Here is a 26001-nt window from a genome sequence, read left to right as displayed (position 1 = left end):
GGACATTTTGGAAGATCAGTCGCAACGAAGCAATAAACCGGATCGTGTTGCTATTTGGAATAAACCTACGTAAACACCATATGACTTCACTTCCAAGTATTTTTTAACAATTCTTAGTGAGGATATTATATATTAGAGCGCGCGCGCCCGAGAAACACAAAGAGAAAAGCAATGTAATAGCTGACGTTGTCTCTGTAGCATGTAAAAAGATCTCAGTTATTGATTAACAGTGCAATGAACTTGAAAAAAGAAAAGAAAGAAAGAAAGAAAGAAGTATTTTTAAAACTCAAATAGTTTTACGCCGTAAAATGAGCACTTTTCCAACTTACTAGGGACGGCTCGTGCATAGGCACTACGGAACTACAGCAATTTTTCTCGATATATAAATATATTTATTAATTTATTTATATTTGCTTGTAATATTTAATTTTATCATCAATAATCCTATACAATTCTCTTATTTTGTATAAAAAATAATAGAAATCCATCTTGTAGCACTTAAGAGGACGAAGGACCATAGCAGCACTGTGTTTATCACAGTGTCATATTGCAACGCTCGCAAGCATATACACGTCATAGTGAGATGCGAGCTATTAGCGTAATGCGGCACTGTCCGTCACGCAGTTCCACTGTTGTTTAGACGCAGTTTGTATTACTAGTAGTAGAGTGTTCGTAGTGCTTATCGTGTTTACTCCGTTTCTTTAAATATTTAGACATTACAATTAAAGACAACATTTATTATAGTTTTTATTTTAGAACATTATTGGGGTTATGGATTTTATTTTAAAGTAATTTTGAATTATACTAAACTGTATAATTTTATCGATAATAAACAATATTTTTTCATGAAACAAAACAAGAAGAATATATTTTTTAAGTAATTTTGAATTATACCAAACTGTATAATTTTATCGATAATAAACAATATTGTTTCATGTTGAATTTTTAAAAATTTTTTTACCATAATTTTGATATTTTATCCAAACACGTATACACTGTACTTACAGTGTGTATGTATATTTCGAAAGTTGCAGCACCCCTACGATTTCAAGCCACAAGCAGCCACTGACGTGCATCGAAATCTGTTTCCCATCCGTATCTTGGTGTGCATCTAACACTTCTACAACTACACCGAAAAGAATTTGTCTCACTTGTCGATTTTTTCTTCAAAATTTCATAGATTCGTTTTCTCAATCAAACATTAATTATTTTTTCGTGATGGTTATATACATTTTAGGACTTTAGTAACAGACATGTCTAAACCATGTCTGTTAATAAAGTCCTAAAGTCCTAAAACAGACATGTCATTTATCTAAAAAAAAGAATAAAATCTTTATCGAAGTGTTTATTAAAATTAAGCAGAAAAATTCGCCATGTGCATTCATGCAAAAATTCGGCATTTTTGCATGAATTCACATAATCTATTTCTTATTTTCTCCACCAGATGGAGGAAGTATACACATATCTGCAGAACGGAATTCTATCTCCCCCCCCCACACACACACTGTTAGTAGTTATTTTTAGGCATTATTCTGAATCCAGATGGCTGTGCGGAAACTAGGAGTTCTTTGTTTATGGTTGATTTTCAAAGATCACAATTTTGATGAAGTTTAGCTGTACTTGTTTGAAAAAATCTTACTCCGTTATGAAAAGTTCAAGCTGATCAATCTTTTAATAAGTCCATTTTACGCTTACGAAATAGGTGACACACACAACACATTATGTATATTTAGTCATTCTATGCATTGTATAGCAATCATATAATTATAGAGCATTATTACCCTAAATTAGTTGGAATCGAAATTTTCATTAACGGTTTTGAATGCTAAAGAAATTAACATGGATTGAATCAATTCTTTTTTCTTACTGGTATAATCAGAGATTCAGAACGTGTCTGAAATTAAGTTGTGCGAATTTAGTACGGCTCGGGGGATATGTTCTATAAGTTCCTTATTATCAGAATTTTTCTAGCTTTTTGTAACAATTTTTTCGCTTGTGTTTCGACATTATTGTTTCTCAGTAATCAATAAACAAATTGCGTTACAATAAAAATGATAAAATTAATGTAAATATAACATACAATGAAACTAAAGAAAAAATAGGAAAGGTAAGAATGAAGAATAACTAGGATTCATATTCATGCTATAGTTCGCCCACCGATTAGAGATCCTTCGACACTTCTGCGCATGTCAGAAAAAAAGAGAACCATTCCGATAATAGGGTAATCAGTCCGTATTACAGGTCGGAAAATTAACTTCTCTTTTACGATTATTGTAGTTAACTATGTTGTTTGTTGTATGGAAAATTTTACCTATAAAGCACGTGATTTTCCGTGTTGGCGACTTATTCGTACGTCCTTCATTTCTTTCTCCCCTTCAGCATGAATCGACTATTCTTGGCAAGATGCCAAGCAGAGACCTACAAACGGTGGGCGAACTATAATCACCAATGCATACAAACAATTATCCCATATAATATGCCACTTGGTCACATAACAGGAAAAACAAAGATTTGGTTTTTAAAAATATCCATGGAAAATCATTTATTTCTATTCGTTTATTTAACCAAGTGATTATTTTTTAGACGTATTGTTAAACTTCTTATGGAGAATGGGATATTCAATCACAAGTGATCATATTTCTATTAGTGATTTTCAAGGAACTATAAAATCGAATGAATTGCAACTTAATTTGAATACTTACAGGCTTCCTGACATCAGGTAACGTAGCCCATAAAGGAAATATTATAGGAGCTAACACAATGTAGTTTATCCTTTTATGACACGTATCGGGCCAAGAGATATCAAGAGGTTTTTCAGGTTCCTCATCATCGTCTTGCATCTGTAATTGCTGTGGTGGTTGGTTCGGTTGAGGATGTTCCTGCAAAAAATAAGTATTCATTTTACATACTGAATTGATCACCATAATCATTATAAGATCGAAATACATTCACATTTGAATTCTCTTTAAAGAAGCAGAAATGAAAATTGAACGTTATATGTTGTTAGTAAATATTAAATTGTAATAAGTATTAGGACAATCTCATATTTCATAGGAATTTAAATTTCACATACCTTAATAGTGTGTAACCTTCCTTTGCCTCTGATTGTACAGGCATAATCTCACCAATTCTTGTCACGTGACCACGAATTTATGCACTGTTTTTTAGTTCTATTGTTTTAGCTTGTACCCGACGTCCTCTTTCGTCCCAAGGTTTCTTGTTGGGTTCATATCGAAACCAGTTCAGGAAAGTTTTCCACTTCATTTAAATCAGTAAATTTGTTTTTAGCAATTACATTATGATATGCTTCAGTGTAACATTGAAAGAAATTGGGTATCTTCTTAAAACTGTTACGATGTGGTAACCATGATATTATCCAGAAGTATTTGTTGCGTATTCCGTTGAAGTTATCATGCCAATCGCTATAACTAGAGGTCCGGATACCTCCACCACCAAACTTCAAACTTAGAATGATGTACCTGAACATTAGATATGCTGGTTCCGGGCAACCAGCATATCTAAAGTCGCTTATCCAGTCGGAAGCTGATGCCGAAAAATTTATTCTTTCGAAACCACGTATCTAAATGCTTTACGAATCCATGATGATCATTTTAAGACCAGTGTAGTTTGTACTGTTGACCGCCAACTGATCTTTGGTTTAGAACGTGATTTCTCTCCCACAGACACACGTGTGTTATTCTTTTACACCCCTACTTGAGTGTCCTGTAGCTTCTCCAAGGAATTCATAATCATTGTCGATCGTTTATATCAGACTGCTGAGATTTCTGTACCATCCATATGAGCATCTTCTGGTCACTTATTGTTAATTTTTACATCTTTTACAATTCCGCAGCTCAACGGTAAGCACGATCGGATATTTGCCCTTTGGTTGAAAGATCTGTTTTCGAATCGGTCCCATACATGATGCAAAAAGCTTTTGTAAAGATTTTTCTACTGAAGGTGAGCTCCGGTCGTATATATAGGTGGAAGATTCCCGTTCCCAGAAACTCGGCTTTTCATCCTGCCAAACAGGCAAACTTCATACCCTCAGTTGCCTGGGCTTAAATGCTAATTGAATTCATGAATGGATAACCCTGATGTGGCATCATACAATGCGACATCAGTGAGTTATCCATCACCACTTCTTTTTCGAAGTCCTTAAGTTTTTTCACGCGTCACTGATATTTGAACATACAGATGTACACAGGCAACTCTGTGGAATACCCATTCCTTATGCCACATTATAGGTCACTTGTGGCGATAGAATTAACGTATAAATGTTTCAACTCCAATAGATACATCAAACCGTATATACCACAAGTTAACATCACTAATAGTTCATTTGTGCTGACTTTAATGGTTTGGTAATTTCCGCATTGGAGAAGATTGACGATTGACTCCACTATATTCTGCTCGAAACACAATAGTTTAATTGTTTCGACGCATTTCAAATAAATGGCTTTCTGGTCAACTGATCGTATCAATGGATACAATCAAATCGCTGACATGCCTTTAATAAATTGCAACAAAATACATTTCACTTTCATCCAATCCGAAAGTTACAGAGGGAATCAAATCGATAGCTTTCATTTTAGTATTTTCCTTTGAAGGGTATCTTGTCGGAGACATATTGATGAGTATACACAATAAATATTTCGTATTATGAGACATGTTTTAAATGTTATTTTAATATTATATGATATCGATTATTTTTCTAAGCAGTGTTTCTCAGCCTATAGTTAGAGGGTCTGTTGTGTTGACAAAAGTTCTTTTGAGTCCCTTAAGTCATATCAAATATTCTATAAAAATTAAAAACGGAGAAAATTTCTTTAACACACACACACAGGTAGATAAACAAGTATATCTCATCGAAATAAGTATCGGAACACTCAGTTATTTAGAGGAAACGCCATGTGGTCACTTGTGCTTGTGCCTATAGTATTACACGAGGCTAACCGATATATCCCTAAAATGAACTATACATCTGTATATCGTATAGCGACGAAGAACTTATAGAATTGGAGAGAGGGGGAGGATGTTAATGGCTTATCAGACATCATATAAAGACTACACTATCAAGAATCAATACCTCTATATACCATGATCAGTTAATGGAAATACTCGAAGGAAAACTTTCCACATTTTAGAAACTAACTCATGGGAGACTATCCCTCTCCCATGAGAGGGATAGTCTCCCATGAGTTAGTTATTTCGTGCTACGAAATAACTAACTCATGGGAGGAAAAAAAGTCCATGTTTCGCCTAACGTAGAGCAGAATTTCTGGATTATTTCACCCTTACCTTATCTGTGGTACTGAAATACACTACAGATGTGCAACTTAACAAAAAAAAAAAAAAAAAAAGAAGCCTGGTTTATATTTTCAAGAGAACCGCTAGGCTGCATTTCATAATCGGGGTTATTGCAAATTATCTTTACGCTATCCAAGCTCAACTGCTGTAAGACTATTACAGTTGCGACTTGTAACATTATCAGTTCCTTTCTTGAGCCTCGTAGCTCAGTCGGTATAAACGAAGCCCTTTGGTCGAAAAGACCTAGGTTCGATTACCTTCCATGACGTGAGGAACCTTTATCGAGTCTCTTTCGACTAAAGGTGAGTTAACCGGTCTCATACAAAGGCGGAAGGTTTTTCACCCTCGAATGTTTCGTCCCTCAGAACAGGCAAACCGGCCAGTGAACACACACGGATCTACATTCATAAAATACATATTTATACATATTTAATTCTTCACTAGGAGGGCTCAACCAATCCTGAGGAACGGGGGAACCCCATACGAATTAAAAAAAAAAGTTACTTTTGTCAGTTCTTTCTTTTGGTCTGTTGCAGAATCTGCAGTCCACTCGACATTAAATTCTAATCTTGAATCCAAGAAGAGTCTTGTATTCAAGATATTTTTGACTTAGATTCTTTCTACCTTTATACAAAGGGACATTTCTATATGTTCCTTTGGACTACTTCAATCTAAAGAAATGATGTAAGATACGCTATAATAACAACCGAAGAAGGTCATGAATGTTTGGCTCATTGGGATCTGTTTATCGGTTCTGAAGTGGAAGTGTGGAATGTGAACAGCATACGCACGCTCGCACACTTCAAAGTACATTTGTAACATACTGTACAAACCTACTTGCAGTCGGTCAGTCATTGTTGACGATAGTATAAACCATTAGAGTCGCTCTTAGAGACGAGTTACGGAAATATTTTCTTGGCTAGCGCCACAGGAATGTCGTACTCAAGTGTTTATGGTTGAGTTTCGATGAAAGATTTTGCGTTCTAATTTCTCTAGTTGTTGCAAGAATTACGGAGCTGTTGTAAAGGAGAAAGGCTCTTTTATTAAAGTTACTTGACAGATATCGGGTGCACTTCTAACAGCGTGCGATGGTTCTCTCCAACTGCGAACTACCCTTCATTACGTAGAACTTCCTTTGCAACTCTGTAAGATATTACTGACGAAACGAACGCATCGATTTCTTGCCGACAAATTTAACGCGAACGGGACAAAATTAATAACACTCATTGCTGCGTGAAAAGGGGAAAGTTATCTTAATGAAATACGACCAAGCATTGCACACAGATATTAGATGTGAAAGCCAATGTTCCTTATTAGCAGCGAGCTATGGTGGCTATTTATTTTCATTATTTCACCGATTTGCACATAATAAAGAAAAATAATGGGCTTCGTCTTCTATCGTCACTGATTTGATTGGTCTAGTTTTTTTACTCTTTTGACGTCACTGATAATTTAGAATAATTCAGAACACAAGGCAGAGTAGTGCTGATAATGAAACGCAAATAATTATCAGCTGGAAAGAGAGACGTTGTTACTGTAATGCCCTCTATAACCATCATCATTTATTGACAATAGAGACTTGCAGTAAATTGTTATAATAGACATATTTGTCATTACGAAACGGTTTGCTATAAGTGATATCTTCCACATCTGCCTAAGAAAGGAAGAAGAACACAATTTGCAAATCAAATTCTTTTTTTTTTTTTTAAAGAAAATAGTTCATTATAAATATATTTAGTTTTAACAAACAACAGAGAATAAAAAGCATTGCAAAGTATACGAAAAATTCACTCACAAAAATATAAACGAATAAATATAAAAGTTATAAATATAAATCAAAAAATTTCAAACTAATACATATACTACTATTTAATGTTATTTTAGAATGCTTCCCATGTTTGATTCAGATGTTCAAATACACTGAAAACGTTTCTATGGGGAAATATATTGCAAACTATTAGTCATTAATACAAAATATACTTGTAGGGTAAACAGAGAAACATATGCTTCAGAATATAAAGAGAATTTAGGCATGAGAACATTGAGAACATAAAGTTCTGTTGTTAGACATCTGCGAGCGTGTGACTTCTCGAGTGCGCGTATCTGATAGCAGAGCTAAATGAGTGTGGTAAATTATAACTAAGATTATACTGTTTATGTGATGAGAGTCCAGGACAATTTCTTTAGACTCAACTATGCGGCGTTCTACTTCGTCGTGGCATATATGACGGTTTGATGTTGTGGTCCAGTTTATCTCATGTTGGCGGCCTTCACTATTTATGTTCACTGAGAACAGGACATGGCTTGAGACGGCGCTTGCTCTGGTTCTGTTGTAAGCAATGTATGGCCTTCTCAATTTGGTCATAATGTAGTTTCCCGCAGTCACACGTGATTTTTATATATCCCTGGAAACTGAAGATGTTTGTGAGCCTGTTTGGGTTTGCTTAGAATTGATCTGAGTTTAAGAAGAGTAGAAACGCACGTTTTTATGTTAATTTGTTTCAAAATTCTTCTCAGTTTCTGGGAGAGCGAGCTGATGTACGGTAAAGAGATATAGAGCGAAACAGTGCCGTCATTACGTAAACTCGAGGGCGTCCCAATCGAAAATAGATGGGACCTAGTTAGTCGCACGGCTGTATTTGGAACGTTTCGAATCACGAGAAATATCGTTGGACCAGAAAGTTTGGATCAATCGAAGTGTTTATACGACAACTACCATTACATCTTCTGCCAGATGGAGATTTCACAGTGGGAAGGGTAAATTATGTCGAAGACAGAATTCTCCTGTCGTGTCCTGTAATTGGATCTCCTTTCAGCAAAGACTTAACATGAATGCAAGACATACTAATCATGCTATGTCATGCAAAAAGTTACATTTGAATAGAGTATGTTTTTTTGAATTTAGTAGAACACAGGATTCAAATTTATCCTCCTTACGTAACATTATGGACAGGAAATCTCCTGTTTGGTTTAAAGAACAGAAGTGTTGAGAACACTTTCAGATACCAGGATTTCAAGACCAAAATGACTCAGTCATTTTGGTCTTGAAACAGTTTTACGGAATACTGATTAGTTTTAAATATACACACAAGGTATTGAAAGATATAAAAGTAGAAACCCACAAAAATAATCTTAAAAAAACATTTATTTTTCAGTCGTGTATGCATCTGTTAATAATTTACGATCATTCTAATAGAATACCCTAATTTACAATACCAGAAATTAACAAAATACCCTGTCACAATCTTGATAACTACAATCCTCCTAAAGAGCGATCAGGCTCAAAGAAGAGATTAAGATTATTCATAAATAGATAATTGAAGAACAATCAATATTTCAAACGGTTAACTTACGAATGTGGTCTAAAACGTTCTCGGCCTGGACCATAGATGGCAACACTATCACCACAATTTTTTTTTAAGTTGGTACATCTTCGATAAGCATCCATGTGAAATTGCAAGTCATTCTATTAAGCAGTTTATTTTATACACCTGTCTGAAGCAAAAGTGTTATCTGTATCCCTTGAAATGGATAAAATTGAGTATCGTGCGGTTATAAAATTCTTTGTAAAAGAAGGTTTAATGCCAAAAGAAATTCATTCGAAGTTCATAAAACTTTATGGGCACTCTTCTCCTTCGTTTTCAACAATTAAGAAATGGGCTGCCGAGTTTAAACGGGGCCGTACCAGCCTTGAAGATGATCCTCGTGAAGGACGTCCAAAAAGTGTAACAATAACAGAAATCATTGATCGAGTGCAGGATATGGTATTGGATGACCGTCGAGTCAAAGTTCATGAAATTGCTGAGACTATAGGCATTTCAAAGGAACGTGTAGGATATGTTTTGCATGAAGAATTGCAAATGAAAAAGTTTTGCACAAGATAGATGCCGCGCTTGACAGCAGATCAAAAACGCACTCGCATGAAAATCTCTGAACAGTGCTTGGAGCGTTTTAACAAGAATAAGACTGATTTCGTGTCGATTTATTACTATTGATGAGACTTGGATTCATCATAACACGCCAGAATCCGAAGAGCAGTCAAAACAGTGGACAGAAGCCGGTTGTTCAGCGCGAAAGAAGACAAAGTAGGTTCCATCAGCAGGAAAGGTCATGGCATCAGTGTTTTGGGATGCTAAAGCATTTTGTTTATTAATTAACTTGAAAAGGGTAAAACAATAACCGAGAAATATTATTCCGATCTTGTAACCAGACTAGACGAAAAAAATTGTGAGAAACCCGGTTTGCAGAAGAAAAAAATCATCTTTCATCAGGACAATGCACCTGCCCACAAAGGTGTTTTGGCAATGGGGAAAATTAAGGGATCTGCGCTATGAATTGTTGAAACATCCACCCTCAGATTCCTCAGATTTGGCTCCCTCTGACTTCTTTCTCTTCCCAAAACTAAAACTCTTCCTCGCTAGTCAGTGTTTTTCTTCGAATCAAGAGGTGGTTGCAGGTGTAGAGGAATATTTTGCAGATCTTACTGAGAACCATTACAGGATCGATTCTTTTCCCTGTGACGGGCATTTGCCTTTTTCGATACATCCCCATGATCAAGTGTCCCGTGTGTAAAAATACATGATCAGACATAAACTTATCGAGTGTTTTTCTGTGTTCACCGAGTTATTTGAATGCATTTTTATCGACCAACGAATAGAAGAGTATTGCTTTAAATCCACCTGCTACACGTGTGCTCAGTCCGATTAACAGACGTTTTAAAAAACACTGTGGGAAACATAAAGTGAAGTTCAACTAGTGGTGTACATTTTATGTCCTTATTTATTTTCTTTTAAAAATCAATAATTCAGACAGAGTTCGGAAGTGCATGCAAGAAAACCTGGCCAGTAATTTTTTTTTTTTTTTTTTTTTTTGTTTCCTTCATCAAATGACGTCAAACGTTGCTATGTTACGATTGCTTGGCTGGCAAGGATCCAATATTGACAGTATTGAAAACATTTCTATGTGCGAGATTTTTGGCACATGTCCAAAAGTTGGCCATCAGTCAGAAAACTTCCGACGATATATTAGTTACAATAAGCCACGGTGACATTCAAGGGGAGAAACAATTCTCTAGAAAGATAAAGCCGTACATATTACAGAGGCTTTCAGGTGTAATACTCATCACGGCTGGAAAAAAATAGTTCTAAACATCAAGATTCAGCAAAAAACAGATAAATAGCTGTTACGAAGCATTCATATGTTGTTCTGTAACGCATTAAACAAAGTCAGTGACAGTTTTCCTATAAAATGTTTAGGAAACGATTATTCTTCGACTTCGTCTATAGTAGCAACATAATCCAAATTTATCAATGACGTCACTGTATATTGAAATAAAGAAGCAATGGTAATAACCCAGTGCTGTAATGCCCACGCAAAAATGAAAAATATGTAAATAAAACTAGTTAATATGAATAGCAGTTTCGGAAAGTGATTTAAGCCTCTATAAAAAATACTGAACAAATGTTATCCAAGACGAAAAGGCAATAATAAAGTAATATGAGTGGATATTTTCGCTGAGTACACTTTGTGTCAACTTTGGCCTATTTCTTCTTTACTGCGTCATTTGAAAAGTCAATAGTTTACTTTAGGCGACAAAATGCGTTCCACTTAAAAGGCTATTTAAAGTATGAGTATTCATTTTCGACGAGATCTAATAAGAATGAACAAAATAATAGGATGAGAAATACAGAAGACGATAATTAAGAAGCATTGTTTCTTATTTATTTTATTTTATTTATTTTAATCTATATTTTAATGCCTAAATGCATCATTGCACTACAGAGTTCAATAAAAAAGAGTATAAAAGCAAAAATTTCAATAAGTCCGTTCTAATAAAAACATCGATTTTTTTCTGACATAATCAATTGGCCCTAAGGTGTCTTAGTAGCTTAACCAATTTTGAAAATACCCTTTGGATGGAAAAACGTGGGTTGGAATCCAATCTAAGACGAGAACTTTTAAAAGGGCTTTTTAATCGATGGTGAGTTAGCCGGCCTTCAGTGGAAGAGTTTTTCTTCCTCGAATTTTTCATCCTGCAAACTAGCTAAATGATCACGTAAATAATGACCATAGTACACAATGCACACAGCATTAACTGCCATATCCGAGCAATAATAATTTTCAAACAAGCGAGTTATTTGTCCGTGACTTATCATTGAGCCTAACACGCAAGGAAAAATGGAGGAATATGTTGGCCTTATAAGCCTAGTTATTTCGACTATAATTCCAGTCAAAACTCTCTCTCTCTCTCTCTCTCTCTCTATTTTTGGTTCTTTTAGTAACTTTGTTTTCCTATTTGGAGTTGTTTTTAAACCAGAGTTCAATTGTTTGCAGTGCTGTCATCTCTTTGCAAATCTCGCAGCCGAGCTATTCAAATTGGTTCACTAGATGAAAATATATTTTTAATACATTTTATTTTTTTATGAAAAAATAGCACCATGGTTGAACATGGTTAACATTTTTATTTCTTTTCATTTTTTGAATTATAAAACACGGCTTATTTTTTTTTAAATTTAAATTTACATTCAAATGCACCTCTTTTAACTAATGAATTAAAGGTATCATTAAATAATTTGTATAACATTAACAGAATTGCCTGTTTTTTCAATGTGAAACATTTCTACAATAATACTATTATAATACTCATGCGCTCTGCAATGACACATGCGAATGACTGCGTAGTTTCAGTATATTCCATTAAAGAAATTACTTGAATAAATAAGAAAATAAAGTAAAGAAATTGAAATTTTCTGCACATCTGAAAGAGGTATTTAAATTTAAATTTATAAACTAAAAGCTGATTCTGCAAAAGTAAGAAAAAGAGAGGAAGAAGAAGAAAAGTATTATTTCAAACCCTACCGGAGAGGGTGCGGAAGGAGAGGAGTTATGAGGTGCGTTAAGTGTAGAATTATGAGATGCGCTTCGTACTTGTACCACAGAATCAGGCATAATTATGCTCACATTGTTCGTTGATTCGTTGCAAGGATTATTAGAAGGGCTGTTTTCTGAGGTATTTAGCATCACATCTCCCGGATCACTCCTCACGCTCCTTGTAAGAAAACTACCTGATGAAGGGTTCGTGGACTGAAAAAATACAAGTAATTATTAATTATATGACCATTCAATTATATGAAAACATTATATAATTAATAGAAATAAAAAAAAGAGATCATTTAGCCTAATAGCCATTTGTTTTGCTCATGGAAAGTTATTTTGATAATTTCAATATTTCTTAAAACTTCTTGTCTACTTGGAATAATGATATTTCGCTGTTTGAATAGTTTGTCTAGTAATATAATTTTGCCTGTTATTAAATTAAAATACAGAAATCCCTCGATTAATGCGTCCCCGATTAGTGCGTTTTCGATTAGTGCGTCAGTTTTTTTCTATACCCAAATTCGATTAGTGCGCCTATATACATCTTAAAAATAAACGTTACAGATTTTAAATATTTTTCTCTCTGTATATTTTTATAGCTAAATATTTTAAAAAAAACCACTCACCGAGATGAAATAATTTAGTTACCGATTTAAAAACATTTTACAAAGTGAATTTTATTGGCATACTACACTATTTCCATGTACACTGTGTTCCAAATTTGCCGTCAAAATATAATTCATCTGCTAATTACAGAGCGTTTTGATGATCATATCTCGTCCCTCCATTGCAACTGTTTTCCCTATTTTTTTAATTTAAAGTATTTTCTCAGCCTTTCATCACGAGTAAAAGAATTAGTGAGCAAAAAAAGTGCAAGTGTGAAAATGATTCGAAAAGTAATCTCATTGGAAGAAAAATTTTGAATAATAAAGAAAAATGAACAAGGCGCGTCTAGAGCAAAGATAGGACAAGAACACAAGAATGGGTGAATCAACTATACGAGCAATTTTAAGCAAAGCTGCTGAATACAAAGAGAAAGGTAAGGCTGCTTCAAGTTCATCATGCATGCACTCGAAATCAAAGTATTATAATCATTGAATTAGAGAAACTTCTTTCTACACGGATCGAAGGTTGTAATCAAAAACGGATCCCGCTAAACACTTTTTTGGAAGCGAATGCCTTTCAAGACTTTTCTGACCAAATCAGAGAAATCTCAGCCTAGTTATAAAGTCTCAAAAGTCGAATGACATTTCTGCTGGCAATATGTGAGCCGTTTGGAATCACATTCTTCCACATTGTGCAAATGATTTTAGAGGCTTTTCAAATGAATCTAAGTTAATTAAATCTCATTCAGAGAAATTGGGTGATTCCGCCCTGTAAAATTTAGATGCACAGCGGGAAGATCCTGAAGAATATGAAGAAAATTTAATCACTGACAAGCCCAAAGAGATTTCACAGAAACAATTTGAAAATGCTCGTACAATCGAAGTTTTTAAGCAGCAATGCTTAGAGACTGACCCTGATGAAGGGAGAAGCAGTAAAATTTGCAGAAGAGTAGAAGAGGCAATAGGGCCATACCGTCAGTTGTATGCAAGAAACAGAATGCCAAACTATGTTAGCTCAATTCTTTGTTGTTTAGAAGCAGAATAATAAAATTTATATTCTGAATATGTTTTATTGTCTATCAGCTTCATGGTTTTCCTTTAACTAGGCCCTGAGATATACTCTAATTCTTTTACAAAGAAATTTGAGGAACGAATTATACTTTTTCCCATAGGTTATTATATTCGATTAGTGCGTTTTCGATTAATGCGCCTGTTTTAAAGAACGCATTAGCCGCATTAATCGAGGGATTGCTGTATAACATTTATTCATTAAAAATGAAAGCTGTTATCTGCTTCTTGACTTCAAGCGTGGTTTAACAATTAAGTTTTGTAAATGTGGCTTTAACAGTTATTTTTATTTTTAATTGAAGCTTAACTTTTATCTTCTTGGTTGTAAGTTTGTGGCTTTAACAGTTAACTTTTTAGATGATTATACAATCCCACTCTTGCAATTTTTTTTACCTTTATGTTGGATATAGAGTCCACTGCAGGCATATCATCATCATAACCACTGAATGATGTTACACAGTGTTCTGAGGTGGGAGTTATGTGTACACCACAGGAGGTCTCCACTACTGACGGATGGACACCACCATGTGAACACGTTGGACATGTGGCACATGCTGGACACGAGGCACTGGTAGGAACGCCTCCTGGCTTTCCCGCAGTTGTCATTCCTTTGCGACCAGGGACAGTCCCATTTGACTTGGTTGCGTCAAGCAAGACACGCAGTGAGGCAATAGCATGCAGCTGTGATGCTTTGTCATCGATTTTCCCTGTAATGTAGAAAATTGACATTCAGCAGGTACTCCATCTTTGTTAAATGTGCTAACCATGTATACAATTCATTTAAAAATAGAGATGCAACGTCAGATAATCCTTTGTGTGTGTGTGTGTGTGTGTGTGTGTGTGTGTGTGTGTGTGTGTGTGTGTGTGTGTGTGTGTGTGTGTGTGTGTGTGTGTGTGTGTGTGTGTGTGTGTGTGTGTGTGTGTGTGTGTGGTTTGGATCACTTGAACATAAAGGCAGGAGGCCAGATGTTTTAAGCATTACAAGTGAGGTTTTTCCATTTTTTAAAATCCCGTTTCCAAGGCCAAACATTTCTTTTCCATAAAGAGGTTAGCAGTTCACTTAAGAATTATAAGCAAACTTGATGAGCATAATAAACATTCGGAAATAGCTACACGCGGAAATATAAGTGATCGCTCTATGCTTTTAAGTTTGACGTCACACATAAGTGAACGTAGTTTGGATATTTCTTAAAAACAAGAGTGTTGGAATTTGGTTTATCAAACACCTTTAAATGGAGTACATAAATATTCATGACAAAGATCTATTGAGTTGTTTTGGATGGATGAAGATCATTACCCATTTTGTCATTGCTCAGAAAATTTAATGGGAAAGTTCCAGAATATATTTACGGTAACTGAAGATGTTGAGTAACATGCAACACAGGATACGATTAGAACTGGACAACGGATTCGAAATTATTATAATTATTCTCTTGTTCTGCATAAATATCAGCGGTAGAATCTAATTTCTTACAAACAGCAAAATTTCAAATTATTATTCTATTTTATTATTGTTGTTGATTTTGATATACAATACGTTTGATGTAAATTTCTACATTATGTTTTATAACATATAATTTATAGTCCAGTTTTTAATTTTTATTTTCGTCATTTTTTAAAACTGTATTGACTTCATGTGGTTAAGTCTTGGTAACCATATTCAAGTAATTTTGATAATTATAACAAAGATTTTTTAAAATTAAGTTAAATCTTCACAATGATTTATTCATTAATGTTATTTATTACCATTAAATCGTTCTTACATAGCAGTGATGTAAGATAATTCCTTAGATAACAATGAAGGCTGAAAATCAAAATACAGGGTGGCTTTAAAATAACTTTCTCTCTTTGGAGGTATCTATATCGAAAACTAATACACGGAATGAGACCACGTTTTATATTCGGACTTTCGAAGGCATGGGGAGATGAATTCCGCGAAAAAAAATTTAGTACGTAAAGTCGCCGATAGGGGAAATTTTGGCGCTTGCGGAGCCGAAAGTCAAATATTTGCAGTAAACGCAGGTAAAAAGGATTATGCAAATTTTACTGTGCGTACGTGACAGCAGCGCCACTAATTCCACTTAAAAAGGGATTGGGAACTTTTTCAGGCAGTTATTCGAATGACTGACGAATTGTGCTCAATAGGCGTCCTACCTTGCCTCAGCGTGCTTTACTTAAGTTGTTTTACCTTAAACAGTGCAGTGCCGTTGCCGCCGTTGCATGTCTTGAAAGAGAACATAAAATGGGCTTTTGTGAACATCCAATCCGACACCTTACGCTCAGCTGTAGAGCATGTCGCACACCGGATGCAATTTGTTGTACACAAGAAAGGTCAGCACATTGAAAATCATGTATGTGGTCCAGGGGACCCTGATTCTGATGAATAAAACATTATTTCTTGTCAGTTCAGTCACTACATTAATTTTTGTGTCTCTGGCAAGTTGTTGTTTTAGTTTAATTATTATTATTCTTATTATCATTGTAACACGCCACATATCCAGCTGGAATGACTAATGCGGCTGTCGCTTACACCGTCGAAATGTTATTATTCCATTTTATCTGCCTTTAATGTAATTATCCGCTTATTTTCGGCTCCGCCAGCGCTAAAATTCCCCCCTATCGGTGACTTTTGGTACTAAATCTTTTTTTTTTTTTTTTTGCGGAAATCATCTCCCCATGCCTTCAAAAGTCTCAATATAAAATTCGATCTCATTCCATTTATTGGTTTTAGCTACAGATACCTCCAAAGAGGGAAAGTTATTTTATGGCTACCCTGTATATAAGAAAAGCACTGTAGAAAAGTAGGTAAAAATATGAATTTTGTAAGAGCATACTTATATAGTATATAAACTCTTCATCATCACAACAGTTGACATCACAACTAGAACTATTTTTCGAATAATTATGTACATTGCACATTCTCCCCGATAAAATGGTATAACTGAAAGTAAAAAATCAAAGTGACTGGACAAACTTTTATTTTGAATACCAAAATTTATTACATTTATTTTTGTTGACATTCAGTTTTGCTTTGAAATCTTATTGGAGTCTGTGATCATCTTTAGCCACTGGTATAACTAAAATTAAAATAAATGAGCGCATTTAAACATATTTTAATGACCATCGTAAATCCCAAATTTTATTAATTCTATCAACCCAGAAAAGAATATATTTTTATTTCAAATAAAATATATTCAGCGAGCGGGAGGGGGTGGGGAAGAGAAAGTAAATATCATAAGGTTTACGGGAGACTGGACAACACCAATGTAAAAAGTGCTTATACACGTTTAAAAACGCACCTGAAATGGTTCATTGCACTGACTTACATCGTGCAATGTAGCAAAATGATTCTATGTTAGTGAGAAAGCAGAACTAGCATGCAAACATGTTGATCGACATTTAGGCGCCACATGAATTCAGACGAACAAAGCACATCTCAAATGCTTTGAAGAATGCAACAAATGGAATAAATACGTTGAAGTAAATATTAATGAAAGTTTGCAACATGGTTGAGTGCTGTTTTTATTTTTGTTTTAACTGTCATTTCAAACCAGTGTTTATTTTTTATTAATCCATATTAGAGAGGATGTTCAATCTGTAGTACATTAATGCTGTCGATGGGAAGGGAGTGAGTTGATGGGGAAAAAGAGAACCTAGTCAACATCGGATTTGAAGATTTGCAGATTGAACGCCTTTGAAAATACACAAGACTATTCCTAAAAAGACAGTAGTAAAAGGAATAAATAAATGAAGAGAAAGAAAAGCTTGGAGAACTGAAATGCGAAGGAGCGTTGATTAATTTGCACGTGTTTTAATAGATTTGCAAAGTTGAAGAATAAAGGTCCGTCACTATCACACGAATATGCATCCAGACAGAAAAAAAACGTAACCACGTAACCAATTTGCAGAATTAAGTTGATGCGAGATTATTGGTCTTTGTGCCAACCAGGTCAAATGCCTTAAAAACATCAAAGCAACATATTGGTATTACTCAAACATTTTCATGGTGTTTGCCCAAAGGTGGAAGGCACAAAAGGTCTTCTGTTAACTGACAAGGTTTGGTGAGATTCACATAGTAGATCGTTTATTAGCTGCGAAGTTGAGTGTAATCCCCACCCCCCGTCATGATAGAAATAAGAGAAATTGGACGCTAATTTGATGTAAAGATTTCTGATTCTTCTGTAGTTAATACGATCCATTTTCCAGACCGCAAGATAGATATAGAACAGGAGGCATCTCAGGAGCAAACATTCAGAACAATCTGAGAATTTGCCATTAGGAAGAAAATAGTTTAGGTATCCAATTTGGACAAGATCCTTCTGATCTCTTCCTGGAGAGAAATCACACATTCGGGGAACGTTTACCAAAATATCATCAGTGCAAGAATTGGAGCAAAAGATTTGTTTTGGATTTTCTGCTAAAGCAACTGAGGCTATGAGGATAGTGTGGTAAGTATGTAATTTGTGTGAATTTTCTTCTGATCGGTTTATCAATTTTATGGGATGAAAACGCCGAGTTTTCAGGAGAAAAAATCCCTGGAAAAAGTAATGAAGGGAGAATAGATAATAAAAAATTACAACTCTTTGATTGCAAAGATTGTGTAGAAGAAAGGTGACAAAAGTTACAACTAAGCTTTGAAAAAGGATCAGAAAGGGTGACTGCCATTTGGACATGAAGCAAGTTTCTACTTTTTATTGTCCTTTCGAAATCAATTCTGGATGTGAAGATCATCTTGCAACTAATTTACTCCTTAGTATAAATAGAAAGAAGATTTGATGAAAGCAAATTAAAATATACTTGGTTTTTCTTCTATACAGCCCTCGTGCACTTACTGAAATACGGAAGCTCAGATATGGGACGAAAATGCAAAGCAAAATGGGGAATAAATAATCTAATACCAATACGAATTGCTTCAGATATACGTTTCGTGCAAATGTTTCAATCAGAATACTAAAAACAATGATCCAAACCAAGGAAATGAAGCATAGAAATTAAAAATATCACGATAATTAAAAAGGCAGATGTAATTATAGTTGCTTATTCTAGACCACTCGGAAGTGCCTCCTAGTTTGTGTTGGTTGTCACCTTTTTAGACAGACTGATCTGTTTTGCTAGCTAAAAACCATTCCTTCTCTGTGTAAAAGACAGCTTTGTTTATTGGATGAAAATCCGTTGAGCATGTTCCCACTGTCGAACACTAAGGTGCAATAGGTTTTCCAACTAGTGGACATTCTTCCGACTGCGCTATGGTAGCTGTCACATGACCCAAAAAGTCATGTGAGAGTCATTTTATATAGTTGTTGAGTTTCCAGATCAAATTTTAAATGAAATAATAAAGCAATAACTACTGGAATTCAATGTTTCACCAAAACTTCAGAGATGACAGTTCGTCAACATTGCAAATTTTTATATGAGTCTGTTAACAGACTTTTTATCTATTCAGGTTTACACCCTCTATCCAAAAAGAAACCGAACGTTTAGAAAATGGAAGAAACTAGTGGAGCAACCTGTTGTATCTTTTTGTTGTCGAAAGCGTCAACCTTCGTTAGTGTTGTGTCAACTATTTATGATATTTGTTTCATTAGAAGCCAAGTTATAATGCCAATAGTGACAGTGTGTTTTGACGAACAGTCGGAAAATGAGTTTCAAACAGAGCTGCGATTGATTTTTGTGTTAATCTTAGTAAATTTTACCGAAACGCATCAAATGCTTCAAAAATCATACGGTGATGAATGCTTATCCCGTACTCAAGTTTACGAGTGGTTTAAGCGATTTCAAAGTGGTCGTGAAACGCTTGAGGATGACGAAAAGCCGGGCCGTCCAAAAACTGGACTGAGTGAAGTTAACATCCAAAAAGTGCATGATTTCATCAAAGAAAATCCGAAATCGTCCCTGCGATTGATTGAAGATGAATTGCGGATTCCAAAATCAACTGTGTACAACGTTTTGATCGAGAGTTTGCTCCTTCGTAAATTGAATTCGCGATTTGTTACCCACAAGTTGACCGACGACCAAAAAATGTATCGAATTGAACACTGCAAGGACCTCATTAAAGCCGCTCGTAAGGACTGAAACTTCCTTGAAACGATCGTTACTGGTAACGAAATGTGTTGAGTATGAGTGGAGACCACCAGAAGAGGGGCATCCGAAAAAAAGTCGCTTGGAGAAGTCAAAAGTAAAGACAATGCTGATTCGTTTCTAGGATTCCAAGGGCATTCTCCACAAAGAATTCGTTCCGCTTGGTCAAACGGTCTTATCTCGAACGAGTCGAAACTAGTCAAACGAATTTTATTTCGAAGTTTTGAAGCGATTGATAGCGAGAATTCGTCGCGTAAAGGCATGAACATCGTGACGACCGACGGTTCGTCAAAACACATTGTCACTCTTGGCACTATAACTCGGCTTCTAATGAAACAAATGTCATAAACAGTTGAAACAACCCTAATGAAGGTTGTCGCTTTCGACAACAATACGATACAACAGGTGGCGCCTCTAGTTTCTTCTATTTTCGAAAAGTTCGGTTTCTTTTTTGGACAGAGCGTGTATATCAGCATTTAGTATGACTTAATGCCTGTAAGATGAGCACCAAACGTTGTGTAGAGTCCCACAGATTGTCTAGAAGATAATTTTTCTAACTCTGTTCACCATACGCTTATTCAAATGATTTTACTTTACTCCAAGTTTAAGATAAATACAAGTGTCTATTACATATAACGACAGTTAATTTCTATGAATCCACTGTGACACAGGTTTCAGAAAAGTCTCTAATATTTACGAACAGGATTAGTTTCATTTATGAAGCCACATTTCATCCTTAGGGAAAGATAACCTATCGAACATTACTGACAAGGGAGAGGTAAACACCCACATGTATTCATTAAATGGTGAGGGACAGTCTAAAACTTAATATTCAATGCATTATATTTACAGTAAGTCTTCGAATTCGCAAATGTCACCATTTATGCCTTTGCATCACAAATTTCGAAACACAACATTAAAGGTCGCGTTCTCATAATGTTTCCCGACAAAGCCTTTTGAATCTCACAAGAGAATAGTTCCATTAATTACTGTACTAATGTATAACATCTTCTAGTTGAAATGCATCAGAGAAAACAGCTTACCATCTTAGTATTCCCTTTGATGCAATGAATATTTATTCCTTGCAAATGATGTAATCGAAATAATGCATGGATGCGGGAATATTCGAATAATCGCATGCACGCGCTCACACAATTCATATGCTTATTGTTTAACAGAAAAGGTGAGTTCAAACTGAAGAGAAAAAAATTGGTGGTATCATTACATTTACCATCGTGGAGTGGATCGATTGTGTGGATCATCAGCTGGAGTAGGCCATGGCGGAATTTGCTTCCAGCGTGCAGCATTGGAGTACTCATCCTCCTTTTAGCCATCTATAAGTAACCAGAATAACAAAACAGTATTTAATTAGGTGTGTATACTAGCTAAGCATTTACATAATAAAACAATCTAGCGTTTTTATGCTTTATGCATGAAATATTAGCACACTTTTCATAAATAGTCTGGTCATTAACTAATTAAGGATTTTATACAAATAAACGGATAACTGCAATACGATAAAGATCAACATTTGCTTGAGGAGAATAAAAATATTGCATAATAGCTAAATACAAAGCAGTATCGTGATGGAGATAGCTGGACCCCAAGCTAATTAATTTGTGTGTGTGTGTGTGTGTGTGTGTGTGTGAGAGAGAGAGAGAGAGAGATTTAACATCCGTATTCTATTCTGATAAAACAGAAAAATATGCAATTTAAAATGTGATAAGACCGTGGTCCTACGAAAGTGTCTAAACAAAACATCCAATGCAGCCCCCTTTATGGAAAGGTTGGCAAACACATACCAGATGTCTGGTACACTTAGAGAACTCTCCCTATAACTTATTAATATGACCAAGCGCTTGCTAACAAGAGAAATACTAATGTTATGTGGTTGAATTTCTGAAAATAGTCCAACCATGCAAACTGTTGTATATACGAGTTTAATACGTTCCTATTCACTGTACTGATGTGCTATAGGTTGCGCATCCTCTTCTTGTATAAGATTCATATTAAAAGATTACCCTTAAGTACATCTTACTGAGAAATCTTGTTGAAGGGTAGACCGTTCTTGTCATTGATGCTTCGTAGATCATTGCCCGGCTTTGGCAATGATTAGAAGTCAATATGTGAACAAAACAATTCTGAGATATTACTCGTACATACTCCATTTGGTGTGTTAGTATACTGAAAGAAAGCTGACATTGAGGATGATATACATGCTGGGCAAATGTTGCACATAATAAAGGATAGTGAAATTGCATTTCACTATCCTTTATTATGTGCAATGATACATTCGTCCCTTTGATGTTTGCAATAATTTATCGATAAGTGGAGTGTATATATATATATATATATATATATATATATATATATATATATATATATATATATATATATATATATATATATATATATATATATATATATATATATATATATATATATATATATATATATTGAAATTAATAACGAAAAGCGTAATATATTGTAATATATTGTAATACGAGGGTGGTCTGAAAAGTTCTCGGCCAAAAAATGATATTGCGCGTATACTGCAGTACCAAGGAGAATAACTGTTAATAATATTACAAAAGAATAAAATCCCATTTTGAAGAAGTAGTATGACTGTTCATTGACCTTTAAAATAAATTTAGTAAATAATTAAATATAGTGAATTTTAAAATATTATTCTGGGAAGAATTTGTAAGAACGTGAATTACGAGACGTACATAGAGCTGTCAGTCATCTTTCTGATTTGGTACTTCATATTTTTCTTAAGAAAACAAGATAAAAAATATGATTTATATGCGTGTCGAAGAGCTAAATGCGCTACATGAATTTTATCGTTGAAAACCATATCATGTTTTCGTAGCACGTATGCGATCTGTATTCAGTAAGGAAGAAACGTAATTATTGAATGCACCATGCGCTGCAAAACAGTGCATTTTATGTTAATTTTAGTGGGTCTCCAAAGCTAGCTTTGTGTGTGATAAATTTAATGCATTTATAACCATGATGCTAATGCAGTACAAGGTCAGTAGTGAGAAATTTCGAACACCTTTCTAAACTCACTTTAGAGGTATTGATTTTAGAAAATTTTATAGAATGATCTACTACGTTCAAACTACCTACAGGATTAAGCCCAATGTAATATCACCGTGAAGAAGTGTTTCCACCTAAACCTCTTTTTCCTGAGCGCTTAAACATTATCTTAGCAAATATACTCTATCAACCAATATCAGTTGATTACTGGTAAGTTATCATAATAAGTTTCAAGATGTGTATGGTGCTCTATTACATTTTTGGTTGCTTACATTGCTTACTTGTTTCAAGGAGTGTCGGATGTAGTATTCCATTGATTCAAAATAATAGTCTGGTCTGAATGTAGTATTCCAATTGTCCAAAACAATAGTCGGAGTATAGTATTATAGTTGATAAAAACAAATGTCTAAATACAGTATTGAATTGTTCAAAACAGATATCTGCACACACACACACACACACACACACACACACACACACACACACACACACACACACACACACACACACACACACACACACACACACACACACACACACACACACACACACACACACACACACACACACACACACACACACACACACACACACACACACACACACACACACACACACACAACGAGAGAGAGAGAGAGAGAGAGAGAGAGAGAGCTTTTATTTGTTTTTCTATTTGCAGCCCCTGTAAGAGAAAAATCACCTATCTGACATCAGAATACGTTTTCTCATTATTATTGTCCCATTTTTACAGATCGCAGAATAAGATTTTAAATGCCAAGGTCGCTGAGCTATCTAATACGAAGAAAGATGCAGGAGAAGTAATGAGTTGACTGAAGATTGCAGGGATAAAAGAAAAGTCGAATGAAGGAAATTATTCTCGATTTATTGAGACAAAAAAAAATCTTAAGTTTGTTATGAAAAGATTACGACATACCTTCTTGAAAGAAGATTGGATCTACGATTTGATGACTTTAAACGGTCGATAAAGTCCATTTTATAACGTAGAGAAAGAGAAAGTGGTAGTGAAAACACTGTGTTTTATTACGAACAATGTTTGCAAAACCAAATAGCTTTTGGCAGAACTTTATACTAAGGCAGCATAATATTGTTATTCCTGATTTACAGGGATGCAATGGATAATTATAATTGGTCGTAAACAAGATGATTCGTGGAATACCTTATATATAAACGTTATACAGGGTGTTCGGGATAAATTTGACATATTTATAATTAATTATATTTTTCCGTAAGTTACATGTATTAACACACACTTCTCTTCATTTAAAAGTTTGGACCCTTCTTCATTCATATACAAGATGTCAGAAAGGATGGATAGCTGGAACCCACCTGAATCATGGAAGAGAATAACTTGTATCATGATGATTCGTGCCCGCCATCAAAATAAGGATATTACGACTGCTGCCCAGTGCTCCCTGAATACAGTAAAAACAATCAGGCATGAATTAGAGACTTGCAATGGTGACTACGAGGATGTAGCAAGAAGAAAGATCCCTAGCAGACGATCTGATTGCGTTCGTACAGCAGAATTCCTCGCAAATCTGCAGGAACAGGTGTTGAAGAACCCTGGCATTGGAATTCGGGCTTTGTTCGTGGAGTTGCTAACTGTAGTCAAGCCCTGGATAACAAGGGTAGCCAATGGTAGGCCGTATGTATGGCAGCAGGATTCGGCCCCTTGCCACACCTCTGGGAAAAGTCAAAAATGGTTGTCTGAAAATTTCTACGACTTCACCAGTCCAAATGTTTGGCCTCCAAACTCCCCAGACCTTAACCCCATGGATTATTTTGTATGGGGCGCAGTTGAAAAAGACCCCAATCGCACTTCCAGTAATACAAAAGCCCAGTTAATGGATAAAATTAAAACAGTTTTTGCGGCCCTTCCCAGGGAGACTGTAGCATCAGCTTGTTCGAGGTTCCGAAGCAGAATTGAAGCTGTGATCGATGCTAATGGTGGTTATTTTGAGTAAATCTTGTTGATAGTATTGTAATTAACTCTGCCTGTAATGTTTTTTTGTCAATTCATTAAATTTAATAGATACAAAGAAGATTTTCTTTTTCCTTACGAAACTGTCAAATTTATCCCGAACACCCTGTATAAGATGCACCACTGAGATTCCCATATAAAGTTTTATATTATCTACTGTATTGGTCGACTTGCAAGCACATTATCCTATACGTTAGGTCGCAAGTCTCTACAGTTTACTTACGTAATGCTATGTGTGTTCTCTTGTTTGGAATTCGTGCTGGAAAAGCAGCAATAAACTTGGCAGGTTCTCAACTAAATAGTGTTGTTTGCTCTTGGGGATTGCTCATTGGTTGCAAGTGGAGCAGCACTTAGTTCTAATTGTGCAGCTCGTTAAGACATTGCGGACGGATCGTTTGAGCGTTAAGGGGAAAGAGTATCATCCGGTAACCTATTTCACACTGTGATTTCTTTAAAAGACTTCTCCCGAACGTGGTGTTTTTCAGATGAGAGTTTTAAGATGATCGGATAGCAGCTGTTCACTCTCTTTGAGATTGGGATGTGGAAGTTTTTTTGTAATGAATTCTCCTCTCTCTTCCTCATAGCACGTTTTTCTTTCTTTAAATGTATTTTTTCCTATCCACATCTTCGAAATAGAACAGTAAAGCATCGCTTCAACGATGAGATTACTATATTATGGCTATTGTTAATAAAATATTCACTTAAGATTGGCTTCCCTTTAATCAATATGTAGAGCTGAAACTCAACAAAAACAAAACGCAATAAAATCTGTGTCCAAAAAAAAAAAAGAATCCGCTCAAACTTTTTTAACATTAGTTACCTTCATAGCAAAATGAATAACTACCATCGCCACCACTATAGTATGCCCATAGATACGAGACCCTTCGACACTTCTGCGCATGTCAAAAGAAAGAGAATCCATTCCTATAATAGGGTAATCCATCCTTATTGTGGGATGAGTGTTTATTATTATTACGCGTCGGAAAATTAACTTCTCTTTTATGATCAATGTAGTGTTTA

General features: G+C 35.1%; 1 protein-coding gene across 1 annotated transcript in view; it reads right to left on the bottom strand.

Annotated features, from left to right (window-relative positions):
* The window catches only part of LOC150100666 (sodium/potassium/calcium exchanger 2-like), a 129321-nt gene that overhangs the window by 34420 nt on the left and 68900 nt on the right, over positions 1-26001 (bottom strand). Inside the window, exons 2-5 of the mRNA XM_090401852.1 lie at positions 21169-21271; positions 14253-14566; positions 12271-12393; positions 2703-2879 (exon numbers count right to left, since the gene is read on the bottom strand). Of these exons, the coding sequence (XP_090257978.1) occupies positions 2703-2879; positions 12271-12393; positions 14253-14566; positions 21169-21271 (717 nt within the window). The remainder of the gene's footprint in view (positions 1-2702; positions 2880-12270; positions 12394-14252; positions 14567-21168; positions 21272-26001) is intronic.

This window comes from Typopeltis vanoorti, chromosome 12 (assembly GCF_054136105.1).
Source record: "Typopeltis vanoorti isolate ZY-2024b chromosome 12, IOZ_Tvanoo_1.0, whole genome shotgun sequence".
In the NCBI taxonomy this organism is placed as follows: domain Eukaryota; kingdom Metazoa; phylum Arthropoda; class Arachnida; order Uropygi; family Thelyphonidae; genus Typopeltis; species Typopeltis vanoorti.
Note: the sequence above shows the minus strand (reverse complement) of the source record. Positions and strands in the feature narration are given on the sequence as shown.